The 21098-nt window shown below is 44.2% G+C and overlaps 1 protein-coding gene across 1 annotated transcript in view; it reads right to left on the bottom strand.

Annotated features, from left to right (window-relative positions):
• Nucleotides 1-21098, bottom strand: part of LOC132386638 (zinc finger protein 208-like) — a 44122-nt gene that overhangs the window by 9053 nt on the left and 13971 nt on the right. The window contains exon 3 of the mRNA XM_059958933.1: nucleotides 5160-6820. Within this exon, the coding sequence (XP_059814916.1) occupies nucleotides 5160-6820 (1661 nt within the window). The remainder of the gene's footprint in view (nucleotides 1-5159; nucleotides 6821-21098) is intronic.

The raw sequence follows: 21098 nt of genomic DNA, 5'->3' as shown, positions 1-21098 counted from the left end.
AGTCTCTGAAAAAGGGGATGGGAATCGAGCCCGTGACTCTGTGACCTGGGGGTGGAGGGAAAGGGATCGCGGTAGATATGGTGTGGAAAAGTAGACATGTATCTGGTGTAAATATGGAATAATGTGGGGAATGCGGCGGATGGGTCGGGCAGCATGTTAGGGCCGAGGAGCAGAGTCACCAGTTCAGGAGGGAGACCCTCCACCCGTCACCTGATCCCGTTTCCTGTTCACGTTTTTCTGCAGATCTGCAGTATTTGCGGGTCACTGCTCGACGTGTACGTGTAGCTTCACCTTTGTCCCTTTCAGAGAACGCAGTGAGATCCGGATCAAATAGCTCCACACAATTAAATTAGATTATTACATTTACACAATTAGAATAGCTTATTACATTTTTTTAATATTTTTGTACTATATATATATATATATACTTACTTTAAGTCACAATTGTTAAGATCCTTTGTTAATTAGGTTCTACTGCTACCGCAGAGACAACGAATTTCATGGCATATGCTGGTGCTATTAAACTTGATTCTGATATTGATATGGGAGACCCACCGCCAGTCACCTGATCCCAGTTACCGCAGATCGTAATGTGAGATTGAAGCATTTTCCATATATTTGCTTTCCACAGAAATGACAACTGGTCAGTTTCCTTCTGTGGTTCCGGAGCAGAAGCTCAGTCTGTCTAATATTTCCACACAATTAAAGTGGTGTATTTGTTTATTATCATCACGTACTGAGCTACAGTGAAAATCTTGCCTGATGTAACATCCACACAGATCGATACATTACAACAGTACATTGAGCTCATAGACAACAAAAAAATAACTGTAAAAAAGTATTATGGCTGCAGAGAAAGTGCGGTGCAGATAGACATATGGTGCAGGGTCACGTCGAGTTACATTGTGAGGCCGAGTCCATTTTATCATTCATTTGGCTTATAACTGCAGACAGGAAGCCGTTCTTCAGCCTGGTGTTACGCACTTTAAGGCTTTTGTATCTCTCAGCCAATGTGGGAGCGGGTTTGCAGCAAGAATGTCCGGGTTATGAGGTTCTTTGTGTACATGGCCTGCTTTTCCGAGGGAGGGGAAGTGTAGGGAGAGTCCATGGAGTGGAGGCTTGTTTCTCTGATGTTCTCTGCTCTCCAAAGTTCTCTGCAGTTTCTTGCAGTCATGGGCAGAGCAGAAGCCATACAAAGGCATGAAGTATCGACAAGGAGCTCAGAGACCTCGGCCTTCACCCTGCCTTGTGTAGCTGGATCCCGGACTTCCTGTCAGATCACCAGCAGGTGGTAAGAGTGGGCTCCATCTCCTCTGTCTCTCTGACCCTCAGCACACATACCCCACAGGGTTGTCACTTTGGCCCTCTCCTTTACTCTCTGTGCACCCATGACTTGTGTTGCCACCCACAGCTCCAATCTGCTAATTAAATTTGCTGAGAATACTACATTGATCGGCCTAATCTCAAATAATATCTTTCAATCGATCAAATGCCTCCTGACAAGGTTCAGTCCAAACAAACTTTTCACCCATCTTCAGGAGATTAGTCAGAGGAAGAGCGAGAGCAGCAAAGTTCTTACAGAACTTACGATAATATCCATCCATTCCCAGAAACCTTCTGAGCCTTCTTACCAATCAGAGATATGCTCTTCCCAAGTGTCACTCCCTGTGACTAAGTCATCAATATAGGCATCTGTGTGTTCTAACCCTCGAATTTCAAAATTAATCATTCTCTGGGATGTTCCTGGAGCATTTTTCTTTCCAAAAGGCAAAACATTGTATTCATACAACCGAGATGGTGTCGCAAAGGCAGAAATTTCTCTATGTCTGTCCGTCAATAGAACACACCAATACCCTGTCAACAGATCAATCTTTGTAAGAAATTAGCTATTCCAACTTTATCGATGCAATCATCTATCCTAGCGACAGGATAGGCATCTGTTTTTGTTACTTCATTTACCTTCCCATAATCTGTGCCCCTGAGACCTACTGAATCTGTTTCCACGCTTACAACAATTGCTCAGCCAATTTACATTCTCTACGTTCATGCGATATGGGTGTTGTTTAATCGGTTTGGCTTGACCAATATCTGCATCATGTAATGAGACCGTGGTTTGCTTGCGAACATCGGGAAAGAAATCTTTAAACTTCAGAATTAATTCCTTCAGCTGTTGTTGTTGCTTTGGCTGCAGATGAGCCGACTTGTTATCAATGTTTTCTGGAACAACGGAGTTCATTAGCCGAACTGGGACCACGTTTGGCTTGTAAAAAGTCTCAGACGAGTCAATTGTTTCAAGCTCAGGGTTGCCAGATTCATATGTTTTGACAACAACACACACAGATGGTGCCTGATTGTCAAAACAAGGCTTTATCATATTTATGTGTGCCAGGTGTGTTAGTTTACGTAGGTTGTGTGTTGTAATAACATAATTCACATCATTAAATTGAGAGACTATTTCATACGGTCTATTGAATTTCACCTGAAGTGGATTCGTCAACATAAGGCAAGCACCTTATCTCACACCTGGTATTTTCTTTCACAACCCTGCTTATCAAACCAACACTTCATTTTGTTTTGAGAAATCTTTAAGTTTTGTCTCGCTAGACCACAGAATTGGTGTAGTTTATTTTTGAAATTTAAAACATAGTCTAACAAGTTAACATGTAAATCCCTACCAATCCACCGCTCCTTTTACAAGGTCAAAGGTCACCTCACTCTGCGTCCAAATACGAGTTCAAATGGAGTAAAGCCCAATGATTCCTGAACCGACTCTCTTACTGCGAACAAAAGCAAATGTATTCCTTCATCCTAGTTGTTTCCATTTTCAACACAGTATGTCTTAATCATTGTTTTGGGGGTATAGTGAAATCTTTCTAAAGCCCCTTGTGATTCTGGATGGTATGTAGACGATGTAATTTGTTTTGCTCCCAGTACATAAACTACCTGCTGGAATAACCCAGATGTAAAATTACTTCCTTGATCAGACTGGATTTCTTGAGGCAAATCGAATAAAGTAAAAAAAAACTCAGTAAGAGCCTTCGCCACAGTTTTAGCTTTAATATTTCTGAGAGGCATTGCCTCTGGGAATCTGGACGCAGTACACATAATAGTTAGCAGATACTGATGGCCAGCTTTAGGCTTTGGCAATGGGCCAACATAATTCTCTATATCTTTAGAAAAGGGTTCACAGAATGCAGGTATAGGTCGGAGTGGGGCCACTGGGGTGACCTGATGAGGTTTAGCCAAAACTTGACAACTGTGACAAATCCCAGCATTAATTTCTGGTTTACCCTGGTTATCCCTGCTACTCTTTTCGAAACTCTTATTCAGGGTAACCATAACCTTATGAGTTAAAGCAAACTGATCTGCTAATCTAGCAGACTCCTGCATAGTGGCAGCATCATTTCCATCTAAATACATCTTTATGTCATCAGGGACACACTTTTTGGATTCTTCAGTTAAAACCAACTCGTTCAAGCTGTTAAAATCATTATTTATATTTTTTATATGTGCACCAGCGGGCAATACACACAAATTACTCATAAGCAAATTCCATATAAGTCTGTTTCACAGGTTTCTTCAAATTTCTAAACTTTTGCCTTTATGCTTCTGGGACCAACTCATAAGTTTTGAGCACAGCCTGCTTCACTAGGTCATAATGTGTGGTGCGTGGCCAGCTGGTTACGGTGTTGAACTAGTGATCTGAAGGTCATGTTTTCGAGCCTCAGCCGAGGCAGTGTGAGTGTTTTTGAGCAAAGCACTGAACCACACACTGCTCTTGCACGTTTATAGCCCACGTTTATCATCTGCAGCTTACTGTGAAAAAGACTAAGGAGCTGGTGGTGGACCTGAGGAGGGTTAAGGCACTGGTGACCCCTGTTTCCACCCAAGGGGTCAGTGTGGACATGGTGGAAGATTACAAATACCTGGGGATACGAATTGACAATAAACAGGACTGCTCAAAGAACACACAGGCTGTTTACAAGAAGGGTCAGAGCCGACTCTATTTCCTGAGGTGACTGAGGTCCTTTGACATCTACCAGACGATGGTGAGTATGTTCTACGAGGCTGTGGTGACCAGTGTTATCATGTTTGCTGTTGTGTGCTGGGGAAGAAGGTTGAGGGTAGCAGACACCAACAGAATCAACAAACTCATTCGTAATGCCAGTGATGTTGCGGGGGTTGAACTGCACTCTCTGACGGTGGTGTCGTAAAAGAGAATGATGTCCAAGTTGCATGCCATCTTAGACAATGACTCCAATCTGCTCCATAATATACTGGTTAGGCACAGGAGTACATTCAGCCGGAGACTCATTCCACCGAGATGTAACACTGAGCGTCACAGGAAGTCATTCCTGCCTGTGGCCATCAAACTTTTCTAACCTTCCCTCGTAGTGCCAGACATCCTGAGCCAATAGGCTGGTCCTGGAATTATTTCCACTTGCAAAGATTAACTTATTATTATTTAATTATTGATGGTTTTATATTGCTATATTTCTACACTATTCTTGGTTGGTGCGGCTGAAATGAAACTCAATTTCCCTCAGGATCAATAAAGTACGTCTGTCTGTCTGTCTGTCTGTTCTACAGGTTCCACAGTGGTAAAATGAGAGACCAGTTGCTGTAGATTTTATCAGTCATCTTTACAAATCTACATACAAATTATCACCGAAAGTGACTTGTCATGAGGGGTATCATCTTCAAATGAATGACCACGTCACACCCAGGCAAGGGTTAACACATAAGTGGACTTCACAGGATACCTCAAATCAGATACACGTCTATGGATCAAACAAGGTGACAACCACACATTCGATGTACAGTGAATGGATAATTAACCCACCCTTGTGGGCACAGGAAAGTTCTAAACAGTGACCTTTGGCCACTAGTTCCCTGGTTTCAATCCTTCCATTTTTCATCCGTCTCCATCTGAATCTGAGAGTCTGTGTCCTCGGTTAAAACAAAACAAGCTGCGAGTGATGTAAACAAGCTGCAAGTCAGACTGATTCACCTTCTAAATCTCTCTTAAAATGACAGTCCATATCAAACGAAACCTAGGGATTCATAACAATGGCCACTCCCCACTATGAACTGACTTGTGTTCCAGTAGTTGGGATAACTGAGTGAATCTCTTCCCACAGACTGAGCAGGTGAACGGCTTCTCCCCAGTGTGAACTTGCTGATGTCTCTGTAGGTTGGATGACTGAGTGAATCCCTTCCCACAGTCTGAGCAGGTGAACAGCCTCTCCCCAGTGTGAACTGACTGGTGCGCCAGTAGGTGGGATGACTGAGTGAATGCCTTCCCACATTCTGAGCAAGTGAACGGCTTCTCCCCAGTGTGAACTCGCTGATGTCTCTGAAGGGTGGAAGAGTGTGTGAATCTCTTCCCACATTCTGAGCAGGTGAACGGCTTCTCCCCAGTGTGAACTCGCTGATGACTATGTAGGTTGGATGAGTGAGCGAATCTCTTCCCACATTCTGCGCAGGTGAACGGCTTCTCCCCAGTGTGAACTAACTTGTGTTCCAGTAGGTGGGATGACTGAGTGAATCCCTTCCCACATTCTGAGCAGGTGAATGGCTTCTCCCCAGTGTGAACTCGCTGATGTCTCTGTAGGGTGGAAGAGTCAGTGAATCCCTTCCCACAGTCTGAGCAGATGAACGACTTCTCCCCGGTGTGAAATCGCTGGTGACTCTGTAGTGTGGATGACCAAGTGAATTTCTTCCCACATTCTGTGCAGGTGAACGGCTTCTCTCCAGTGTGAACTTGTTGATGACTCTGTAGGTAGGATGACCGAGTGAATCCCTTCCCACATTCTGAGCAGGTGAATGGCTTCTCCCCAGTGTGAACTCGCTGATGACTCAGTAGTGTGGATGGATCAGTGAATCTCTTCCCACAGACTGAGCAGGTGAACGGCTTCTCCCCAGTGTGAACTCGATGATGTCTCTGTAGATTGGATAATTGAGTGAATCTCTTCCCACATTCTGAGCAGGTGAACGGCTTCTCCCCAGTATGAACTCGCTGATGCTTCTGTAGGGTGGATGAATCAGTGAATCTCTTCCCACATTCTGAGCAGGTGAACGGCTTCTCCCCAGTATGAACTCGCTGATGCTTCTGTAGGGCAGATGAATCAGTGACTCTCTTCCCACATTCTGAGCAAGTGAACGGCCTCTCCCCAGTGTGAACTCGTTGATGACTCTGTAGGGTGGAAGACTGAGTGAATCTCTTACCACAGTCTGAGCAGGTGAACGGCCTCTCCCCGGTGTGAACTCGCTGGTGACTCTGTAGGTGGGATGACTGAGTGAATCTCTTCCCACACACTGAGCAGCTGAACGGCTTCTCCCCTGTGTGAACTCGCTGATGACTCTGCAGGTAAGATGACTGAATGAATCTCTTCCCACACACTGAGCAGCTGAATGGCTTCTCCCCTGTGTGAACTCGCTGATGTACCAGTAAGCTGGATGACTTAGTGAATCCTTTCCCACATTCTGAGCAGGTGAAAGGCCACTCCCCAGTGTGAACTTGCTGGTGTGCCAGTAGTTGGGATGACCGAGTGAATCCCTTCCCACACTCTGAGCAGGTGAATGGCCTCTCTCCAGTGTGAACTCGCTGATGACTCTGTAGTGTGGATGACTGAGTGAATCCCTTCCCACAGACTGAGCAGGTGAATGGCTTCTCCCCAGTGTGAACTCGTTTGTGACTGTGCAGGTGGGATGACTGAGTGAATCCCTTCCCACATTGTGAGCAGGTGAACGGCCTCAGCCCAGTGTGAACACGCTGGTGTGCCATTAGGTCAGATGACTGAGTGAATCCTTTCCCAGATATTCAGCAGATCACCAGCCTTTGCCCAGAGTGATCTGACTGGTGTGTCCACAGGTGGGAAGACTGACTGAATCCTTTCTCACACACAGTACAGGTGAATGGCCTTGCCCAGTGTGAATGTGCTGATGTACCTTCAATTGTGATGACCGAGTGAATACATTCCCACTGTCTGAGCAGGTGAACGGCCTCTCTCCTGTGTAAAATGACGGGCGTGCCAGTTGGTCAGATGACGGAGTGAATCCCTCCCCACAGTCTGAGCAGGAAGGATGATCGAGTGAATCCCTCCCCACAGTCTGAGCAGGAAGGATGGTCGATTGAATCCCTCACCCCACTTCTTAAATATCTGGACAGAGACAACAAAACTGGTGTGCCATGTTTGAGCTTCCTGGAGATAAATTCCTTCTCATTTTTAACCTGTAAAAGATTTACAAAATCCATCAATGGGTTTAGGACAACATTTCAGATGTGATTACTTGAGTTGCTAAGGTTTGATCTGGAATCACACTGATACAGTGAGGTTAAACCCAGGTTGGACAGATAAATCATCTCCTGACTGGGCACAGTCTGGAATGACCATCAATTCCCTAATGCTGTTCCTGTTTCTATAAGAATGGGGCATTTCTGCCATCTCCAATTTGTACCTTGGCTGAGTTGGACTCTCTCCATTGGTATTATTCTCTGTTCCTGGTAAGCTGCATGGGTGCCTGGCCCCACAGTAACTGAAACAGTCTCACACAAATAGTCTTTCTTGATGTGCATCTGGGATTTTTTTTTATGTATTATTAACTTTAAGTGCCACAGTTTTAACGCTATATAAAAAATTCCTGTTGAGGTGAATGGTTGGTCTCCACAGCTGTTAAAAAGACAGAGTGAATTTTTGTAATATTTCAGATTCTTGTAGAAAATTACAACACAGAAACAGGCCCTTTGGGCCATCTGGTTTGTGCTGAACTATTTAATCTGCCCACTCCCATACCCCTACCATCCAGGTACCTACATGAACCTCTGAAATGTTGAAATTGAGCTTGCATGCACTTCTTGCGCTGTCTGCTCATTCCACACCCGGAAGACTGACCGTATGAAGAAGTTTCCCCTCATGTTACCCTTAACATTTCACCTTTCATCCTGAACCCAGGGCCTCTGGTTGTAATCCCACCCCATCTCAGTGGTAAAAGCCAGCTTGCATTTACACTATCTATGCCCCTCTATCACAATCAAATCTCTCCTCAATCTGCTACATTCCAAGGAATAAAGTCCTGACCTGTTCAATCTTTCCTTATAACACAAGTCCTCCAGACATGGCAACATCCTTGTGAATTTTCTCTGAACTCTTTCAAAGTCCTTACATCTTTCCTGTAGGTTGTGAACAAAACTGCACTCAGTACTCCAAATTAGGCTTCAGCAATGTCTTCTGCAAGTCAACATAACATCCATCTTTTGTTGTCAGTATTTTTGTTCATGAAGGCCATTGGGCTAAAATCTTCCCTTCCGTCTCTATCTAACTATGATACCACTTTCAGTGAATTAAGGACTTTCTTCTTCAAGAGGTCCCTTTCTGCTATAACACTCCCCTGTGCCCGATCAGTCACTGTGAAAGACCTCCCTTGGTAGGTCAGACCAAAGTGCCACAACTCACACTGGTCTGCATTAAATTCCATTTTCCATTTCTCAAACCATTTTCCCACCTGGTCCAGATCACACTGAAAGCCCTGATAGTCCTCCTCACTGTCCACTACACCACCAGTCTTGTTGTCATCCACAAATTTGCTATCCAGATTACTGATATAGATGAAAAACAACAACAGATCCAGCACTGATCCTTTTTGCAACCACTAGTCACAGGCCTCCAGTCAGAGAGGCAACCATCTGCTACCACACTCTGGCTTCTCCCAAAGACAGTGTCTCATTCAATTTACTGTCTCATCTTGAATGCTGAGTGACTGAACCTTCTTGACCAAACTCCCATATGAGACTTTGTCAAGTGCCTTGCTAAAGTCCATGTAGACAACATCCACTTGCCTTGTCTTCATCCACTTTCCTGATATCTTCCTCGAGTAGCTCCATTAGATTGGTTAGACATGACCTATCATGCACAAAGCCATGCTGTCTATCCTTAATCAGTCCACATCTATCCAAATACTTATATATCCGGTTCCTACACATATGTCCCAATGACTTTCTCACTACTGCTGTGAAATTCACCAACATATCACTTCCTAGCTTAATTTTAGAGCTTTTCTTGAACAGTGGAACAACATTGTCTGTCCTCCAATCCTCCAGTACCTCACCTGTCACTAAGGATGATTTAAATATCTGTGCTTGGATCCCAACAATTCCTGCACTTGCCTTCCACAGGGTGCCAGGGATCTACATTTCAAGCCCTGGGAATTTATCCACACTAATTTGCCTTGAGACAGCAAATACCTCCACCTCTGTAATCTGTCCAGGGTCTCTGAAGTTGATGCTGCTTTGCCTCACCTCTATCGACTCTGTGTCCATCTCCTGAGTCAATACGGATGCAAAACTGCTATTTAAAACCTCCCCCATCTATTTTGTCTCCCGTACAGATTACCATTCTGATCGTCCAGAGTGGGCATGTTTCTGTTCTGACCTTCTCCACGTTTCTGTGACAGAGAAGCAGGCCAAACCTGACTGGAAGGGGAATCTGGTAGGAATGACGATGGAGCATCAATGGCTGGAGTTTCTGGGAGCAACTCGGGAGCTGAGTGATAGACACATCCCAAAGAAGTGGAAGCATTGGAAAGGCAGGAGGACACAACCGTGGCTGAAATGAGAAGCCAAAGCCAACATAAAAGCCAAAGAGATGGCAAACAAAAGAGCAGAAACTATTGGGAAGCTTTTAAAAACCAAGAGAAGACAACTGAAAAAATTGTCGGATGAGCTCACGGTGTGGAATTACGATATTGCAGTCATTACTGAGTCTTGGTAGCACCCAACTGTCTAAAGTATTTAGAGGAACAAAATATCCGGGGCCTCAATATTTCTTGAAAACCAAGGTTCCCTGCACCAGTTACCTTTCTACTTTTAGTTTTGCAGGCACGTACAAACTCTACACCTGCAAAATTTCACTTCTGAAGAACTCCCACTCACCAAGTGCACATTTGCCAGAAAACAGCCTGTCCCAATCCACACTTGTCAGATCCTTTCTGATGCCATCAAAATTGACCTTTCTCCAATTTAGAATCTCAACCCGTGGTCCAGACCTCTCTTTTTCCATAATTACTTGGAATCTCATGGCATTATGAGCACTATTCTGTGTCACCAGCCCTAGATCATTTCCTAACAGCCTATTGCACATTTCTACATTGGGAATTCTACATTCCGATTATGGGCACATTTGACAAACTCTACCCCAACTAACCCTTTTACGGTATAGGAGTCTCAGTCAATATATGGAAAACTAAAATCACTTAACATATCAAGCTTTGTTTCTTGGCATAGTCTGCGATCACTAGAGAAAAATTTGTCGCTCTAAATTCCTCAGACTGTTGGCTGGAGCCAAGTTCCTGTAATGGCTACAATATAATAATATATGTTCCATACACACTGGTTGTCTGGTGACAAATACACAACAGTGCTCTTTCACTTCAGAGCATTGAAAAGTTTGAAATAGGGACCTAAATCCTAAGAACTTTCTACAGGGCTACAATTGAGAGTATTGTAACTGGCTGTGTCACTGCCTGGTATGGGGACTGTACTTCCCTCAATCGCAGGACTCTGCAGAGAGTGGTGCAGACATCCCAAAGCCAGGACCAGCAAGCTCTGGGGCAGCTTCTTCCACTAAGCCATCAGACTGACTAATTCATCCTGATTCATCCTGTATCTCTATGTTATGTTGACTGCCTGTTGTACACACTATTTATTATGACTATAAATTGCACATTGCACATTTAGTCAGAGACGTAATGTAAATGTTTCTTCTCCTCATGTATATGAAGGATATAAGTAATAAAGCCAATTCAATTCAATTAACCCCCTCCATTATTTGTTCTGTCATTCTGGCTCCCTCTCTGCCTGCAACTTTAGTTTGACTCTCCCACTAGCACTTGCAAGCCTTACCACTAGGACGTTAATCCTCTTCTAGTTATGTTCCCCTAACTATCGAATCCCTATCACATCTTTGACTTAGCTCTGCCAGATAATTCCTCCTACAACAGTTTCTAAAGTGTCCCACCCGTTATTGTGGAAAAGCCAGGTGTTACAAATTTCAAAGCCTTATAAATACCGACTCCACAAACCTTGGCCCAACAATCAGCAGCCATGGGCTCCGCTAAGTCCCTGCCTAGCACTCTGAAAATTAAAATACATAATGCCCACAAAGCAAGAGAAGACAGCAAAGAGTTTTCAGTTAGCCATTTCCTTAGTTCGTAATGTACTTAAGAAATGTCAGGTAACAGGAATGGTGGAGGTCATTTTGAGGTCAGAAGACCAAGAAGTCCTTCCGAGAAAACTGCTCGTAGGATTGCTAGAAAGGAAAATCAAAACACCCGTTTGACTGCAAAAGACCTTCAGGAATATTTAGCAGACTCTGAAGTGGTGGTGCACTGTTCTACTGTGCAGCGATACCTGCACAAATATGACCTTCATGGAAGAGTCATCCGAAGAAAAATTTCCTGCATCCTCACCACAAAACTCAGCATCAGAAGTTTGCAAAGGAACATCTAAACAAGCCTTATGCATTTTGGAAACAAATCCTGTGGACTGATGAAGTTACAAAAGAACTTATTGGCCACGATGAGCAATGGTATGTTTGGAGAAAAAAAGGGTGCAGAATTTCATGAACAGAATACCTCTTCAACTGTTAAGCAAGGGGGTGGATTGATCATGCTTTGGGCTTGTGTTACAGCCAGTTGCATGGTAATATTTCACTGGTATAGGGAAATTGAATTCAATTAAATACCAGCATATTCTGGAAGCAAACATCACACCGTCTGTAAAAAAGCTGAAGATGAAAAGAGGATGGCTTCTACAACAGGATAATGATCCTAAACACACCTCAAAATCCACAATGGACTACCTCAGGAGGTTTTGCCATGGCCCTCACAGGCCCCTGACCTAAACATCATCGAAAATCTGTGGATAGACCTCAAAAGAGCAGTGCAGGCAAGACGGCCCAAGAATCTCACAGAACTAGAAGCCTTTTGCAAGGAAGAATGGGCAAAAATCCCCAAACAAGAATTGAAAGACTCTTGGCTGGCGACAGAAAGCATTTAGAAGCTGTGATTCTTGCCAACAGGGTTGTTACTAAGCACTGACTATGGAGGGTGTCCAAACTCAGGCCCTTTTCCTTTTTTATTATTTTGAAACTGTAAATGATGGATGCAAAACAGTAATCTTGCTTAAAATATTAAACAATGTGTCATCTTTAACTTTATGCCTTTTGGAAATCAGGTCATTGTTTTACTCGCTTAGCTGTTCTCAGGAACAGAAATTTTGAGCAGGGGTGCCCAGACTTTTGTATGTCACTGTGTGCAATTTTCTTGCTAAATGATGCTTTAAAAAGTCAGACTTCCAAATATCACTCCCCTTCTTCCCACTTGCAAATTCTCCAGCAAATTTTGCATCACCAAAATGCAAACAGGTACAACCAGTTTCTGTATTTTACATAAATATTTCCGCTGAACCCTCCCTCAAGTGACGGACGGTGATGAACTCGGTTATGGCAATGCCAATGAATATGAAGGGAAGGGCAGCAGTTTGACTCACTAGAGTCTGGCATATTTGTGATTTGAAGGCTACTTGTTGCCCAGGATAAAGGTGTTTGATATCATTATGTACCAAGACAGAACGGGTCAAAACATGTCCTCACGTGTAGAAAAGTCCAGAACAAGAGGAGGTAGAACAAGCAACACACACAAAATGCTGGAGGAACTCAGCAGGCCGGGCTGAATCTATGGAAAAGAGTACTAATGCTGTTCCTGCATTAAAAGAGTTCCAGCTTCTGCAGATTTTCACTTGCTGCGGTTGGAGATAGAACAAAATTGATTTTCTCAACAGCTGATAGAAAGATTTTGTTCTCTTTTTCCGAGTTCCTAATCCTTGCATTCAGATATCTGGAGCTCAGCTCCGTCTGAGAGATCTATCTGCTCCCGTTCCCTGATTAGCCGGAAGCTCCCCGGGGCCCGTGTACGGATCGTGGGGCTGAGAGAGGAGAAAAAATCTGGCCTGTGCTGAGTTTGCGGGCGACAGCCTCCGGTTCTCACAGCAATTGTCACCCAATTAGAGTCAGAAAAACCCTTACCTTTCCGATCCTCCCGACATTTTGTATACTGCGCGCATGCGTATTTATCGGAGAAGGCTGCGATCCTGACGCCTGCGCATTTGATCGGTGCTTCAAACGACAGCGAAATTTTAAACGTGGTGATTTATGGGTAAGTATGGTGCCATTAAAAGATTCTGCAGGGACCGGTTCCACGTCCATATCTCAGTTTTTTATTCTGTGTAGAAAACTCAGCAGCTTTCTTAACGCAGAAAGCGGCTCCCATAAACGATACACTCAATATCAACAGGCATTTCGTGTTCTGAAACAGATCTGAAACAAAAGAGATTCTGCATTTGCTGGAAATACAAAGATGATTACACACAAAATGCTGAAGAGGCTCTGAGGTTCAGGCAGCAACTAAGCAGAGGAGTACACAGTCTAGACATGCTGAAGGGGATCGGCTTAAATGCTGCCCATTTATTCCTCTCCACATTTGCTGCCTGATCTGCTGATAATCTGCAATGTTTTGTAGAAATTAACCATTTTGTTTTTCGATTAACCAGTTTCCAAATGTTTCTCATCTTTCCTTCATAGCCACATCCCGCTGGTCTGGTTCCTCTTCCTCCTCCTGCTCGGAACCTCCAGACCCCATCTCTTTCCAGAGCCCCAAAGCCCTGATTGGTGCTGGTAACTCTTTGTTTTCTGACTCTGCTCCACCGAAGATTCACTCGCCAGTCCGCTGTCAGGGTTTAGAGGCGCGTTGCAACAACCCAGCTGTCTGAGGCACAGTCCTTTGAAATTGGTGAAAATGACACAAAATTTGAAAAGAGCAAGGAAAAAAGGAATTTAACCACCTTAGTCCAGAGCCCTGGGGAAGGTCAAATACTCAGCGAGCTCATCCTGTTAATTAGCCTGGGGGAAATCATGCAGGAAATTCATGCAGGTGTGTAAGATGATGAGAGGCATTGATCGTGTGAAAAGTCAGAGGATTTTTCCCCAGGGCCGAGATGGCGAACACGTGGGGGGGCATAGTTTAAGGTGCTTGGAAGTAGTTCAAGGGAGGTGTCAGAGATATATATTTTTATACAGATAGTGGTGGGTGTGTGGACTGCACTGCCAGCGACGGTGGTATAGACAGGTACAATAGAGTCTTTTAAGATAATCTCAGACAGGTACATGGAGCTTAGGAAAATAGAGGGTTCTGTGGTAGGGTAATTCTAGGCATTTTCTAGAGTAGGGTACACAGTCGGAACAACATTGTGGGCCGAAGGGCCTGTAATTTGCTGCAGATTTCTCTGATTCTAAGAAATCCAAGGGAAATCACTTCTCCCACAGAGTGGTGACACCTTGCAACAGCGAGAGTGAGAGGTAAATTTGAAAATACTGATATGGAACAGAAACCTAGGCAGGGACCAGATGGATCAAGTGGACGCTCTAGTGTAAATTGTGAGTTTGGCAGTGACATTAAGTACCTGCGACATGGGATTTGATACAGAATTGATTTATCTTTCACAGATCCACAATATTAAACACCAGTCTAGTTTAAGGCTAACATCAGCAGAACCGACTCCTCCAATGCTCAGTGACCAGGGTTCAGTCCTGGGTGCGATGAGCAGCCGCAAGAACTGCAGAATCTGACAGTAACAGTCCCTTATGAACCTGCAGCTGCCTTCAGTCGCCATGATGGTTAAACATTTAACACGGAGCTGATTTGAACTTCCTCCCTGATGTGAAGTTGCTGGTGTTGCAGCAGCTGGGATGATTGAATGAAACTCTTTGCTCACTCCGGACAGAAATGTGGCCTCTATTTATTGTGAACTCACCGGAGCATCACAAGGTGGGTTAACTGAATGAGTCTCTTCACACACATGGAGCAGGTGAACGGCCGCTTCCCAGAGCGAAGCTGTTGGTGTATCTGCGATGGCCGACTGAATCCCTTCCAAAATGAGAGCCAGTACTGCTATAACGTCAGGGCGATGTATCCAATCAGACACGGGCATGGACACATGTTCGGGCTCTCCTTGCAGCAAGAGGGAGCGCTGTCTTCTCCGCCATCTCCGCCTCCACATTCAAGGATCGGCGACATTCAAGCGCTGGTGAACTGACAGATACAGCGGAACTATCGTGCTGTTGTGTTTGTGATTCCCATACACAAATCCTTTGTCTTTTCTAAACTGTTAAAAGTTTACAAACCACGTCAGTGGGTGAAGGACAACATTTCCACTCAGATTATTTAGTTTCCATGGTGCCTTCAGAGAAAAACACTGTCACATCTCAAAACAATTTGGGGGGACAAGACTTCATCTTTTAACTGGCCACAGTTCCGGAATCAACCACAACATCAAACTCTCTGCTTCCCCCTCTGTATCAAAATGGATCCTTCCTCCCCTTCATCGGTCTGTGACGTGGCTCAGTTTGTCCGTCTCCTTCGCATTCTGAGCATGCGCCACACACCCACTGAGATCACATTGTATTTACACGGCTGTGACTAGAGACTTTCTGATTATTATGTCCCTCCCGGCATTTGACGGTGGTAAACTCAGAGTCAGCAATGGTATTGAACATCGGGAGTAGGTGATTAGGCTTTTTCGTTGGAGATCGATAAACTGCCGGTAGTGTGTGTCTGGATGAGTGGGACGTTTTCAGACTGGAAAGAGGTACCGTTTGGAGTTCCCCAGAGATCAGTCCCTGACCACAGTTGTTCACAGTTTAATGTCCTGGAGAGGCAACGAGATGTGAGATGTCCCAATCTGCTGGTGAGGCAGAAAGAGTGGAGTTGGGGGAGGGGAGGCTATTCACATGCAATTTCGTAGCTTTGCAATCAGCACATAGTGCACTGTGGGGCTGCAGTGGCGGGATCCAATCTGCTAATTAAATTTGCTGACGGCACTACATTGATCGACCGAATCCGAAATAATAACGAGGCAGCCTACAGAGAAGAAGTCATCACCCGGACACAGGGGTGTCAAGAAAACAACCTCTGCCTCGTTGTGACAAAAACAAAGGAGCTGGTTGTAGATTACAGGAGGAATGCAGACAGGGAGCACATTCAACATTTCCAAGTCTGTTATTGACACAAAATGCACATTTTAATAGTGATCATGACACAATGTATTTTATATATTGTTGATGACAGAAAACATATTTATAGATTGTTACTGACAGAGCATCGTATAACTTGTGTTCCGTGTGTTATCTGAATGTACTTGCCTGTGATGCTGCTACAAGTCAGCGTCTCTCTGTACCTGTACCTTCCCCTACTTGTGCACTTTGCAATAAATTCAACAGGACCTGAGAAATCTCAGTGAGATTTGATTAGTGATGATCATCTTGGCAGCTCGGTAGGTCGAATGTATGAGACAGTACCCTGTTAAATGCAAAACCCTGAACAGTGTTGATGATCAGGGGGATCTTAGACTCCAAGTTCATTGCTCCCTGAAAGAGACTGCACAGATTGATCGGGTGGTTAAGAAGGCAAATGGCATGGTTGTCTTTATTAGTTGAAGCACTGAGTTCAAAAGTCGGGAAGTTGTGTTGCGGCTGTTATGAGCCTGCGGTCGTACTGTGACTGTTTCTTTAAGAGCGCCGGCGTGAGGAGGCGGGACTATGACGTCAGTCACAGGCTGACAGCGCTGACTGAGGACTGAACCATGAGAGAGAGAGAGAGCGATCTGCAGACAGGCAGTCGGGGGGGGGGGGGGGGAGAGAGAGAGAGAGAGAGGAAACGCTGATCGCTTCAGTTAGTCGCAGCTGAGGGTTGAAAGTCTCCTATGCCCACAAGAGTGGGTTGATCATCGCTACACGGAACCACAACGAATGTGTGTGGCTGTCACTTCCTATAATCCATAGGAGTGGGTTATGGAATATCTTGTGTTAACCCTTGCCTGGGTATGTTGTGTGGTAACCCCTGGAAGACGGTATTCCTGTGACAGGTCACTTTCGCTGATAACTCGTATGTGGACGGATTCAACGGATAAGAACATCGACGGCGGTTATTTTGAAGTAACGGCCGTTTCTCTACGTTTCACCCTGGATTACAAATATCTTTCTCCCATAACTTATTCCGTGTATTACTGAACTTTCCTACTTTACCATCTCAAGACTCTGAGCTTTGTTCCCTCAGGCTCGATAGTCTGGGAGTTATACTTGCACATATATACACATTACACTGTTAACTTTCCTTTATTTCGTTAAGTTACTATATTATCAGTCGATACTACTAAAGATAATGGTTTTAACATCAAAACCAGACTCCAGTGTGAACTCTATTGCTACTGGTTTGTTTCTAAAACGCTACAGTTTGTAACACAATTTTATAAAACTAGTTAGCCCACATCTGGAGTGTTTCATACAGTTCTGGTCGCCCCCATTCTCGGAAGGATGTTGGGGCTTTGGACAGGGCGGGGAAGAGGTTTACCAGGACCCTGCCTGGATTAGAGGGCATGAGCTATAACGAGAGGCTGGACAAACTTGTGCTGTTTTCTCCAGAGCGGCGCAGGCTGGGGTGAGACTGGATGGACGTTTATAAGATTACGAGAGGAATAGATCGAGTGGACAGACGATATATTTTTCCTGGGGGTTGAAATGTCTAATCCAGTTAAGGTGAGTGGAGATGTGAGCGGCGTTTGCGTCTTTCCACAGAGTAGTGGGTAAACGGACATCTGTCTGGGGGTGAGAGACCAAAGCGGCCATGTGATCCCGTTTCCTGTTCACGTTTCTCTGCAGATCTGCAGCATCTGCGGGTCACTGCTCTACCTATACGTGGAGCTTCATCTTTCCCCGTTCAGACAAGGCAGTGAGATCCGGATCTGTCACGTCCTCTCGTTGTGGTGGACAATATGGTTTTTTTTTCTGCAATATTTTCAGCATGTTTCATTCCACTGTTTTTACCTGCTGAAGTGCTGCCGATGTTTCTGGGTGTCTGACCCACTTAAGTGAGAATTTAGCTTTTTATAATTATCTGAGCTTCTCATAAATGTGTGCAGTTCAGTTAAGCTTCACTCCACTACTTCCAAAGCAACAACCCAGTCAGTCAAATAGTTCCACACAATTAAAATAGTTTATTACATCTTTTTTTCATTTTGTACTATCTATATAATTTAACAATGTGATAGTTATATTCTTATATTAAATCACAATTGTTAAAATCTATGCTCAAAAATTAGGTTCTACTTCTGAACGAATTTCATGACATATGCCGGTGCTATTAAACTTGATTCTGATATTGATACGGGAGACCCACCACCGGTCACCTGATCCCAGTTACCGCAGATCGTAATGAGAGATTAAAGCCTTTTCTATTTATTTGCGTTCCTCAGAAAGACAACAGTTCAGTTTCCTTCTGTGGTTCCAGAGCAAAAGCTCAGTCTGTCTAATATTTGCACACACTTAAAATGGGGAATTTGTTTATTATCATCATGTACTGAACGACAGTGAAAATCTTCCCTGACTTACCATCCACACAGATCGATACATTACAACGGTACATCGAGCTGATATACGATAAAACAATAACTGTAACAAACATTATGGCTGCAGAGAAAGTGCAGTGCAGATAGACATATGGTGCAGGGTCACGTCGAGTTACATTGTGAGGTCGAGTCCATTTTATCATTCATTTGGCTTATAACTGCAGACAGGAAGCCGTCCTTGAGCCGGGTGGTTCGCTTTAAGGCTTCCTTGAGCCGGGTGGTTCGCGCTTTAAGGCTTTTGTATCTCTTCCCCGATGGGGGAGCGGGTTTGCAGGAAGAATGTCCAGGTTATGAGGTTCTTTGTGTACATGCCCTGCTTTCCTGAGGGAGAGGAAGTGTAGGAAGAGTCCAAGGAGTGGGGGCTTGTTTCTCTGATGTTCACTGCTCTCCAAAGTTCTCTGCAGTTCCTTGCAGTCATGGGCAGAGCAGTAGCCATACAAAGGCGTGAAGTATCGACAAGAAGCTCAGAGACCTCGGCCTTCACCCTGCCTTGTGTAGCTGGATCCTGGACTTCCTGTCAGATAGCCGGCAGATGGTAAGAGTGGGCTCCATCTCCTCTGTCTCTCTGACCCTCAGCACACATAACCCACAGGGTTGTCTCTTTGGCCCTCTCCTTTACTCTCTGTGCACCCATGACTTGTGTTGCCACCCACAGCTCCAACCTGCTAATGAAATTGGCTGACAGCACTACATTGATTGGCCTAACCTCAAATAATAACTTTCAATCGATCAAATGCCTCCCGACAAGGTTCGGTCCAAACATACTTTTCACGCTTCTTCAGGAGATTGGTCAGAGAAAGAGCGATAGCAGCAAAGTTCTTACGAAAATATCCATCCATTCCCAGAAACCTTCTAAGAGCCTTCTTATCAGTCAGAATAGGAACTTGAGAAATTGCCTGGACTTTTGCCCGAACAGGAGCCAACTTGCTTTGACCAACAACATAGCCAAGACAGGTCACAGTGGCATGGCCAAATTCACTCTTAGCTAACTGTAAGGTCGTCCTGAGAAAGCCTGTCAAACGGCTTCTCTACTGCAGAGATATGCTTTTCCCAAGTGTCACTCCCTGTGGCTAAGTCATCAATATAGGCATCTGTGTGTTCTAACCCTGGAATTACAGAATCAATCATTCTCTGGAATGATCCTGGACCATTTTTCCTTCCAAAAGAGAAAACATTGTGTTCATACAACCCAGAAGGTGTCACAAATGCAGAAATTTCTCTACCTCTGTCCGTCAATGGATCACACCAATACCCTTTCAACAGATCAATCTTTGTAAGAAATTTAGCTTTTCCAGACTTATTGATGCAATCATCCTCCCTAGGGATAGGAGAGGATTCTGTTTTTGTTACTGCATTTACCTTCCCATAATCAGTGCAAAATCTAACACCACCATCAGGTTAAGGCACAATAACGCAGGGTGAGCTCCAATCTGATGCCAAAGGACTAATAATACCATTTTCATCATATATTCAATTCCTTGCTCAGCCAATTTACACTTTTCGACGTTCATGCAATATGGGTGTTGTTTAATCGGTTTGGCTTGACCAATATCTACATCATGTACTGCGACTGTGGTTTGCTTGGGAACATCGTGAAATAAATCTTTAAACATCAGGATTACTTCCTTCAGCTGTTGTTGTTGCTTTGGCTGCAGATGAGCCAACTCGTTAGCAATGTTTTCTGGAACAACCGAGTTCATTAGCCTAACTGGGACCATGTTTGGCTTGTGAAAATTCTCAGACGAGTCGATTGTTTCATTCTCAATATGTTTTGACAACAACACTCACAGACGGTGCCTGCTTGTCAAAATATGGCTTTATTATATTTATGTGTACCACCTGTGTTAGTTTACGTTGGTCGGGTGTTTTAATAGCATTATTCAGATCATTAATTTAAGAGACTATTTCAAGCACCTTATCTCCCATCTGGTATTTTCTTTCTCAAGCCCACTTATCAAACCAACACTTCATTTTGTTTTGAGAGATCTTTAAGTTTTGTCTCACTAAACTACAGACTTGGTGTAATTTATTCTTGAACTTCTAAACAGAGTCTAACAAGTTAACATGTACATCCCCATCAATCCACTGTTCCTTTAACAAGGACAAAGTTCCCCTCACTATAAATTTTTAAAAGGGTTCACCGAATGCAGTTATAGGGCAGAGTGGGGCCACTGCGGTGACCTGATTCGGTTTACCCACAACTTGACAAGTGCGACAGCTTCTGCAAAAGGTCACAACATCTTTCCTCAAATTAGGCCAGTAGAATTATTACATAACTGTTTACAGTTTTATTCACTCCAAAATGTCGACCTAATGGCATACTGTGGGCCAAAGTTAAAATTTCAGCCATATAACTTTAGGAACTACAACTTGGTGAACAATTTCCCATTCCTCACTTGCTGGTATAGCAGGTGGCCTCCACTTCCTCATTGACACTTCATCATGAGATAATACCCTACTGGCACATTCTTAATCTCATCATCTGAGAGGGCTGTTTCTTTTAAAGCTTCAATCTCAGGGTCTCGGTTCTGTTCTGCTATAAACTCCTTCCCAGACAGGGATAAATCTTTCTCATCAGACTTAC

Source organism: Hypanus sabinus, unplaced genomic scaffold, assembly GCF_030144855.1.
Source record: "Hypanus sabinus isolate sHypSab1 unplaced genomic scaffold, sHypSab1.hap1 scaffold_124, whole genome shotgun sequence".
Lineage (NCBI taxonomy): Eukaryota > Metazoa > Chordata > Chondrichthyes > Myliobatiformes > Dasyatidae > Hypanus > Hypanus sabinus.
This window is presented reverse-complemented; position numbering and strand designations above follow the sequence as displayed.